This window comes from Dermacentor variabilis, chromosome 4 (genome assembly GCF_050947875.1).
Source record: "Dermacentor variabilis isolate Ectoservices chromosome 4, ASM5094787v1, whole genome shotgun sequence".
Lineage (NCBI taxonomy): Eukaryota > Metazoa > Arthropoda > Arachnida > Ixodida > Ixodidae > Dermacentor > Dermacentor variabilis.
The window spans coordinates 12,830,659-12,841,248 of record NC_134571.1 but is presented as its reverse complement, the minus strand read 5'-3'; the positions used below and the strand labels follow the sequence as shown (position 1 = coordinate 12,841,248).

At 43.3% G+C, this 10,590-nt stretch overlaps 1 protein-coding gene across 1 annotated transcript in view; it reads right to left on the bottom strand.

Moving 5' to 3' along the window:
- Window positions 1-2,817: 2,817 nt before the first annotated feature.
- The window catches only part of GABA-B-R3 (gamma-aminobutyric acid type B receptor subunit 3), a 453,175-nt gene continuing 445,402 nt past the window's right edge, over window positions 2,818-10,590 (bottom strand). Inside the window, exon 19 of the mRNA XM_075688121.1 lies at window positions 2,818-9,802. Within this exon, the coding sequence (XP_075544236.1) occupies window positions 9,193-9,802 (610 nt within the window). The 3' untranslated portion in view covers window positions 2,818-9,192. The remainder of the gene's footprint in view (window positions 9,803-10,590) is intronic.

Here is a 10,590-nt window from a genome sequence, read left to right as displayed (position 1 = left end):
AGCAAAAACAAAGGTGGGAGGGGAGGCAGGTGTATTGCCTGAAAGTTATCGGGGCTCCGCCATGCTCATTTTTAAGAAGAGTTGCTTATTGAGGTTCAATTAAGTACAAGTACACTTTTCCGTTGGAGGCCTGTAACATGTAGACAAGTTGTTGGTAACTTGACAAGCTGTCACTGCAGGTTACTGTAGAAAGATGAACATGTGGCTTGCTTAATACTATATGGATAGGCATTTTTTAATGGAACCAAGAAAAGGCATACTCTCCAAAAAATTAATAAGCTTTCTTGTCAATGTAATAACCACTAAAGAACTAACTAAAGGAAGAAACTTTCATGTGCATACCTGTTTTCAGTTTCTTATGGCTTTTCTTTGATTGTGATAATGCCAATAACTTTGCAGCTTTTGGTTTGCATCGTACTTGAGACAAGCTTGGTTTAAAATGAATACAAATGGAAGGAAGCCTTTTGTGCTATGTTTACATTCCTCTTTTGACAAATGTCTTCATTTCTGCTGTGTGGTTCTTGCCAAGTGCACCTTGTAAGTTGTCGCAATGACATTAAGTGGCTAGTTTCAAGTGTGCATTCCCATTTATTCAATGCATGTTGACATATCCCCTGCACAGCACAGTATCTCAATTTCTTTGAAAACAAAGGAACGCTGGAACGATAAAATGATGGAAATGTTTTTAACAGCAACAGAAAGCTTCCGAACAATTTCTCCTAATGAAAAGAACAAACTGCCAGTTTGTGGTGTTTCTGAATGAACATATTACTGGTATATGTAATAAAGAAGGCAACACCTGTAGTAACCAGGCAGATTTCGATATTTTCTTGCCTAATTTTAGTATTGCCTGGCTTACACGATAGTATTCTTAATTCAACATTGGCTAATCTGAATACGAATAATGTTACTTCAAATGCATACCAAAAATACTATAAAAAATGAGCAATTAGAAAAGCACAACATCTTGCACAACAATTGGATACTTTGTATCCTCGCTTTGCTGAGAACGATGTCAGTCTGACAGAAACAGTGCATGGTTCCAAATTGTACAGTTTCTGGTTCCTTTAATTGGGAAGAGCTGCGCTAAAGCTACGTGCAATCACGATGACTTGCTTTTATTTATGCCTTGGAATTCAGAGTGTCAGAATGGAAAATAGTATGTGTGAAGTGTGGGATGCCGGTCACACACGCACGCACGCACGCGCGCCCACACACACACACACACACACGGTGTCCCACGTAACTTATGCCAAAATTATATGCGAGTTCCACCTCACTGGACAGAGCCAAGGTAATGTTAAAAAGGTTTGGAAAAAATTATGTAGCACATAGTGAGCAACAGAAAAGAATAGGGAATTTTTCATGATGGCCTACAATTCTTTTTTAAGGGTTTTGCTCTGAATATCATATTTGAAAAATTAATTCATAACTAATGTGATTAGGCAAAATGCAAGAAACAGTCTGATTTGTTCCAAGCAATGGCGTACAACATTACCTTGGTTTTGTCCAGCTGCGTAGCACTTCTACGTCCAGCTACGTTGACCATATTCACACTATCAATCAGGTGATAGAGAAATGTGCAGAATATAACCAACCCTTATATATAGCTTTCATTGATTACGAGAAAGCGTTTGATTCTGTCGAAACCTCAGCAGTCATGGAGGCATTACAGAACCAGGGTGTAGACGAGCCATATGTAAAAATACTGAAAGATATCTATAGCGGCTCCACAGCCACCATAGTCCTCCATAAAGAAAACAACAAAATCCCAATAAAGAAAGGCGTCAGGCAGGGAGATACGATCTCTCCAATGCTATTCACAGCGTGTTTACAGGAGGTATTCAGAGACCTGGATTGGGAAGAATCTTGGATAAAAGTTGATGGAGAATACCTTAGTAACTTGAGATTCGCTGATGATATTGCCTTGCTTAGTAACTCAGGGGACCAATTGCAATGCATGCTCACTGACCTGGGGAGGCAAAGCAGAAGAGTGGGTCTAAAAATTAATCTGCAGAAAACTAAAGTAATGTTTAACAGTCTCGGAAGAGAACAGCAATTTACAATAGGTAGCGAGGCACTGGAAGTGGTAAGGGAATACATATACTTGGGGCAGGTAGTGACGGCGGATCCGGATCATGAGACTGAAATAATCAGAAGAATAAAAATGGGCTGGGGTCTGTTTGGCAGGCATTCTCAGATCATGAACAGTAGGTTGCCGTTATCCCTCAAGAGAAAAGTCTATAATAGCTGTGTCTTACCAGTACTCGCCTACGGGGCAGAAACCTGGAGGCTTACGAAAAGGGTTCTACTCAAATTGAGGACGACACAACGAGCTATGGAAAGAAAAATGATAGGTGTAACGTTAAGGGATAAGAAAAGAGCAGATTGGGTGAGGGAACAAACGCGGGTAAATGACATCTTAGTTGAAATCAAGAAAAAGAAATGGGTATGGGCCGGACATGTAATGAGGAGGGAAGATAACCGATGATCATTAAGGTTTACGGACTGGATTCCAAGGGAAGGGAAGCGTAGCAGGGGGCGGCAGAAAGTTAGGTGAGCGGATGAGATTAAGAAGTTTGCAGGGACAACATGGCCACAATTAGTACATGACCGGGGTTGTTGAAGTACGGGAGAGGCCTTTGCCCTGCAGTGGGCGTAAACAGGCTGATGATGATGATGATGACGTTGCACTTGCAAGTTCTTAAATTTTTGCACAAGTTACGTCGGACACCCTGTATGTGTATGTGTGTGTGTGTGTGTATATATATATATATATATATATATATATATATATATATATATATATATATATAAACACGTACGAAGTACGTTGTGCAACTGGCAGTGGTCCGCTCCAGACCACGGCCAGTTGCACTTAGCTCCTTCAAGAGGCAAGACGCATGTCGAATGGACTCCTGGACAACACTTTGCAATGTGGTGAACACGGTTTAAATCATGGATCCGGGACCTCAAAGAGGTGTGATTTAATGATAATGCAGTTATCTCATTTACCACTAAATCGCCACTGAATCTTTTTCTTTTTTTTTCAACTGCGATGTTCGGCACTCATAGCGCAGTGATGCCTTTGGGAGTTGTGACAGGAAGTCAAGGCAATTAAAATGTTTATTTTGGGATTGTGCAACAGTCGAGCCCTCAGGTGCCAGTCCAACGCTGCGCGCAGCAACGTCTGAAACATGACAGCCATTGCGGTGTGCGGTGAAGTGGTACTACGAAACTAGGCCGAACGTGGTGCAGGCACAAAATCACACGTTCACGCCTTCCTTAACACAAAACCGAAATGACAATGAGAAAAATAGACAAACAGGCCTATCTAATGGACTGCGTGTGATATTTTCACGTGGACCACCTCAATGCGAAAATCAGGGATGAAAGGGAACCAAAGCTGTCATTTTGCAATTCGTATGTCTTATTTTTTCAAAACATCTTTGCAATGTAGTGGCAAAAAATAATTTCAGTGTAAAGCACAGCTTGGACAGCCAAACAGAATAATTCAAAATAATTACAATTAACAAATTAGTATTTGTTCTGCCAGTAAAATAAGTGTCAATTTAGCAGACTTTAGTCGATATTTGGGGCTTCAAAAATTTTTTTCCCTCCCAAAGTTGAATATAAATGCCACTGTATGCTGAAAATGAGCCTATTTAGGTTCAGCAAGCAAGGTTGTGCAACGTTACACACAAAGATATAGTTTATAATAATTTTCACGCGGAATCATGTTTTAAATACTTGAGCAAAATTTAAAGCACATTGCATGACAAGAATATATCTTTCTTTCAGTAGAAATATACTGGGAAATGACTGCTATTAAGTAGCCATGGTTTTTACCAGAAAACCTCAGATGGTCGGGCAATACATCTGGGGCACCTAATTGATGTGAGATAGTAATAGTAATTGTGGGCGTGGCTTATAAGCTGCGCACATCCTGGAAAAAGGAAAAGCCATAGCTGAATTTGGGAGAGGGGTGAACATGAAGTTTATAAATCGTCAACAACGCATCTCTGCATTCAGTATTTTTATGACTGAACCGGCGCAACAATCCCATTGAATTTCTCCTCTTTAAGAGCTTTGATCTGCGGTAGCTATATAGAATACTGGCATAAAATATCCTAAAATACTTCAGTGACGTAATTGAGGAATTAACTCCTGCTGATAAATGAATATAAGAACTGAACTGACTAACATTAGGAGGAAAAAACCCGTAATGCTATCACTCAAGCTCAGACATATTATTGTTAACATCACAAGGTCCTGCTATGGGGAGAGAAAGTTGGTGTCATCAACATGGAGATACAGTTGAACACCTTGACTAATCCTGACTGAGCAGGGGCAGAAAAAATCTTGAACAAGAGCAGGGAAAAACTAATCCGTGTGACATGCCAGCCTGTAATCTGTTAATATGTGTTCAAGGAGTAACCCGATGCTGGAAACAAAAGAATTATCTTCAGGAACAGAATACGTGAAGCCAGCACACAATATAGGCTGCAGTCCGGAAGAGCACAGTTTGCTAATCTAGAAATTATATTTGACTTTGTTATAAGCTTTCCCCTATGAAAGTCCTGCTAGTTAATTGAGAATTTCCTAATAAACATGCGTTGGGCCACATTGAATATTCAGAGTGCAACCCTATCTGTTGATAGAAGAGGACTGAGGTGAACGTAAATCACTCTGCGAAACATTAACAGGTTAGATGTAAGCGAAGTTGGACTAATTTTATCAGGGACATAGCAGAGCCTGATCTTTAAGTGTAAGCGCAATTCTTTAAGTTTCCAAGAGGTTAAAGTGCAGGTAGTATATATATATTATAGGGAGTGGTTAGTAAGAATGTTCAAAACTTATGGAAGCCACCAAACAATAGTTTAATCCAGATATGAAATATGCACCCTGCAGAAGGTGCAAAAACCGTTCTAGAGCTGCTTACGTCTTCCTTATAGCCGTTTAAAATTCTCACCGTCCTGCGCCTTAAGTGTTAATGTAAAAGGAATGCTCAATACTACCAAGATTTCTTAAAACGTAACAAGCGGCAGAGCATGCAGTAAACGAATAAAGGCGGAGAAATCGAACTGATAGAGAGTACAACTCACTCTGTGTACACACAAGGTGTGAAAAGGAGCGAAAGTGGGATTTGATGACTTCCCATTGGGCAGGATGACATCCTTGCCGTTGGAGAACCACAACTCAACTGAGAACTCTGAGCCGCTTAGCAAATGAGCAGTGAAGCTTGTCAGGTCACTGTTTTCTCCTATGCGTGCTTTGCACGTTTTCAGTGCAAACATAAACCTTCTACATAATGTCAAGGCTTCGAGCTTATGGGACTTTTGATATTCAAGAGGCATTGCAGTGCAGTCACTAGAGTGCTAGGAATGACTAAAGGCTTGGATAAGGCGAGGGGGTGACATTCGGTTACTTTTCTCAAACACACGAAAAAAAGATGAGGCTGTCTCCTCTTGATTATGGCCATAACTTTTTCAAATTTTGTCAGAAAGTGTCATATCTTTATACAGCGTTTGCCCGTAAAGTAATGAGACTGCCTGCCGCGCGGCGCTGCAGTTGCCAGTAGTGCCCCCCCCCACCCCTTGAGGTGGGATTTGTGGTGGGGGTTCTAAGCTAAGTAATGCACCAGGTGGCAGTCACATCCAAACTTTTATGCACTGAGGATCTGAAGCCGCTCAAAAGCTGTTTCAAGTTTTTTTCACGGCAGAAAACGTAAAAAATGGATCGTTTGCTGGAGCGGGGGTGCGCAATTAAATTTGCTGTCACCTGGGCAAAACCGCTTCCGAGCTGCTTGCCTTGGTTAAGGAGGATAAGGACGTCCTGTCAAGGACGTCCTTAAGGTTCAGCGAGTTTAAGAACGGATGGGAGACCTTGGAAGACAGAGTGGTTTCGACGACAATGTGGCCAAAGTAAAAAAATCTGGATTCCAACTGTTTGAGTATCAGATTAATCGCTGAAGACCTCAACATGTGCAAAACAATGGTTCACAATATTATTTCTGAAAATTTAAACATACAGAAGGTTTGTTCGAAATTCGTGCGAAAAGTGTTGAGTGATGCACAAGAATGATGAGTTGACATTTCCCATGAGTTGTTGGTGCAGTTAGAAAATGAATGGGACTTTCCACACGGCATAATAACAGGTGACAAATCATGGGTGCTCTAGTACGACCCCGATACCAAGCGCCGAAGTTCAGAGTGGCACACCGTGAACTCCCCGCACCCCAAGAAAGCAAGAATGTCGATATCCAAAATAAAGACAATGTTCATAGTCTTTTTTTGACAACGTGGGGTGGTCAACAAAGAATTTGTACCTCTGGGATAAAGCACCAATGCAATGTTCTGCAAAGAAGTCCTTGAGCGCCTTCACAGAGCTGTCAAACAGAAACGACTGGAGATTACCGATTGCTGGAAGCTCCACCACGACAACACTCCAGCCCACACCACCTTCGTTTTGACTGCCTACCTGGCCCAGATAGGGGTTGCAACCTTGCTGCAGCCATTGTACAGCCTCGATGTGAGCGTGGCAGACTTTCCTGTTCCGAAAGCTCAAGAGAAGCCAGAAAGGTCACCATTTCGACGATGTTCCCGCCATCGAACGGGCTGTCACAGAGTCTCTGAAAAAGGTTACGGCAGCTGACTTCCAGGGAGCCTTTCCAGCGTGGGAATTGTGTTGGCAGTGGTGTATCGATACCCAAGGAGACTATATTGAAGAATTTTAATATGTATCGATTGGATTAATAATTTTTTTTTTTACCAGACCCAATTTCATTACTTTACGGACAAACCTTGTAGAGGGATAATTACTTGCACATCTTTGGAGGGAGCATTATAATTGCCAGCATGGTAGAAAACAAAGAATAAACAAGCGAAAATAAGTATGAGTATGGAACACGGGGATAATGGTTACTTCGGCGTGTCCTCATCCTCGCGTGGGTCGTCTTGATGGGCATGACTCTCACTCTGACACATTCACGCACACATACATGCAAAATGATGCTGACTTCGTTGTGAAATTTCGTATGGAGGTGAATATTTGTGAGGAAACCTAACACATTAAGGGGGAACTCGTTGCATAAATAACTCTGACGCAGAGGTACGAGTGATTGATTGGGATCACGATATCAATACATCTGATATGACTATTCTTGTTGAAGTGTGTAAGAAAAGTTCCCTAACATTGCTCTCGCGTACCGTGGCTGTCTCTCATCCCTCTGCAGGGGCGCGTTACAATGGCCTTAAGACACCTACCACATTGCTACACTGTGCTGTATGCCGTACATCTTGGCGCAAGTCTTGATTTTATTCCCTTTCCTTTTCTTTTTTGGTGATGTGCTTTAACTGCAGTGTACAAAGCAGTCTATCGGATAGAAAAAGAAAGTAACAGGTTACTTTACGCACATCAAGCGAACTGTTCACTACTCCAACAGACAAATGCATGAAAGAATCTTGCACTGGCTGCCGTCCCAAAAGGGTCACTCTGCTACCATGTGCTGTGCAAGGGGACAAGCCCCTCTGCAGATGGCAGTCAGTTTCCCCATCATTGAGAATGGGAGCTAATGGACAATGTGCGTCTCAATTTCGAATGTATTTCAGCGCAAAACAGAAAGAGTCAAAACCCGCACTATTCTTCCAGCTGATTTTAATGCACGTGTGTGCGCAATTTGTACAAAAATTAGCTGAAAAGAAATAAACCAGAAAAAGTTCTGACACTTATACTGGTGTCGTATGTACACTTATGTTCATGATTGGGGCTGATCCGGATCAGGTGTTGCAACAGGTTCATTTGTGATTGCAATCCTGCAAGATCATGATGCGCGCGATCGTGATCGGCCCCTTTGATCACGTTCGCAGGCTGACGTCTGCACCCCCTAGCGCAGTATTCTGAAAATACTAAAAACAAGAAGTGAAAATGAATTAAAAAATGTTTAAAATCTTTTACCAGCAACAATAAGCTGTAAAACTGAAATACTGTCCAAACTTAATCATATTTTGCAAATCTGAATTTGTAGCTAACAGGTTATGCAGCTCTGAGAGCTGCTGACGATCAGCAGACGATAACTTGATCTGGATCATTAGACCATGTAGCAACGACCATTGTTGATTGCAATAAAGAAACCCAATCCGGATTGGCCCTGGTCACGATCAGAAGTGTACGTGTGACACCAGTAGTAGATTTTGCTTGGAATCAAGAGCAACGCCTAAGAACAGAGGAATCAAGAGGCTAACATGAGACTGCCAGGTCCCATGCACACAAATGAACAAATCAACCAAACTACTAGTACAGTGTGAAAAACCAAAAGAAACAGACAACACAATGTTGCACAGTTGCAATCTTTTGGTTTGTTATATCAACTAGTAGTTTCGTTGATTTGTTCGTTTGTGCAAATGGAATCTGGCAATCTTGTTATTTCTGTTTTTTGTTTTTGCCTTTGATGCTAAGTGAAATCAAAGCGCCACATAATTTTTTCTTGTTTAAAACTTTTCATGCATATCTTTATAAATTGTGCTCACAAGTTCTTTAAAGATCAGTTGGAAGAGCAGCATGTGTGTCTTGTCGCTTTCTTTTTCGCACTGACGTACATTCTAAATGCTGTACCAACACGCCCAAACTACTGGGAGCATATACAGTAACTCTACAAACTACCACCTTGTTGCGCCGCAAGTCAGATATGTCGAGTGCCAGTAACCTAGAAGAGAGGAGGTTGCCTTCCATGCTTCGGTCTGGATGACTGTCACAGCAGGTGCCCAGCACGCAACCCGATGTGACCACTTTTGCGACTTCCCTTTCGGTACCCCATACGGCACACAAACACAACTGCCCCAGCCCAGATGGGCTGAGAAATGAAATGACATCCTGTGAAGAACATTGTGTGGGACTCTACGAGTGGCTCCCTGTCACACCCTCATGTACACACGACGATGGTACACCTGGGCACATACAGTGCTGCAGCTCTGAGTGGCACTGGCAGCGTCGCAGTTGTGTTCCTGGACCGGCTGTGCACCGCAGGCGTCTGTGGCATTGCGCATCGAGCCATGGTGCTGATATTGAGGCTCTGGCTTTCGCCTACATGGGCGCTCATGCTTGCGCACTTTCAGTCAAAGAGCATCGCGCAAGAATTTTCTGTTGTCTCGGTGAACTACACATCTTTTAGCTACACTTAATGTATCCCATCTGTCAGACGTCCACCGACTCGGCCTCTTCCAGGCACTTGAGGAAGAGCTCGCGCTGAGTCTTGAAGCTGTCCTCATCAGCCGACGGTGCCAGTTCACGAGTCACGGGTGTTGTCAACGCCGAAGACTCGGCGACACCGTCGTTGTTGGCTTCCTCCAGTACAGCAAGTTCGAGTGGGGGGACTTCGTGCCTGTACTGAGACGGCGAAGTTTGGCAGGGCGATACACTGTGGTTGAGAATCGCGATGAATGCGGGACTGCGACAGCTGGCGTACGTCGTGTCGTCGTCGGACGACAAAGTCCGGTACTCGTCTGACGACAACGTTCGGTACTCATCTGTGGTCGCCGTGTTTGCAGTTGTCGTCATGCTGCCACCACTGCATGGCGCCAGTTCAACTGACTGGTAAATAGACTCTTCTCTGCTACCTCCACGTTCTCCATGGCTGGAGCTCTCCTGTGAACGTGACCGGTGTGGCAATGTGGGAAAAGAGCCGGCGTGAGGAACGGTGGGTGTCTGGAGCTCGCTGCCGCCCTGGCCGTCGATTGTCTCGTCATTGGATGCGGCTGCGATGATCGGCAGGCTGCCTCTGGACTGCTGGAGGCCATCGTTGGACCTGTGTTGCAGTATGCATATGCTCCATGAATTCCCCCAGTGGCAAAGCATTCCGATGGACTCTCCTTACAGGAAAACTGCTTATACGGTAAAATGCACCCACCGTACGATGGACGGGCCTTCAAAACATCAATCATGGTAATTGACGTGAATGGACAAAAACACCTCGGCGCTATGATGGAGCATGGTGGGCATTGTTTGGGCATGGCACGGTGTCACAGCTGTGAGAACAACAAGAACTGCGAGGGCAAAGCAGTGTGCAGAACTTGACTGCCAATAATTATTTCATATAAAGTACATTAAACATATTTTTGTTGGAAAACATATATCAATAGGAGATGCTCTGACACCACACAAGTTCCACACCTTTCATAAAATGGGCTGTAGGTCTTCTTTAAGTGTTAACTAATGCAGAATGTTACGTACCATGCAGTTTATGAAAATATGACGACCACATTGTGTATCTTATCTATGCAGTCACGTCACACACAATAACCTTGGGGCTGTATGAAATGGCGTGCAAGAGGGCAGGACTCGCTCGGAAGCGCCAGTGGTCAGTTGGCACAAATTCAACCATGAATTAATGCAAAAGCATTACGGCCACTGTGTGATGCCCATGCCTTTTCAGTCGGCTTAATTTAACTTCGCTGTAATTAACACCAAGGGTCGTGGATTTGACTCCCACCAAAGATAGTGGGTTCGAGTGCCGTAATGAACTCAATCTTAAACCTGCGTAATTAACTTTGACTTAATTCACTCCACCTTAATTGACGTCACCAACTGCCTTGA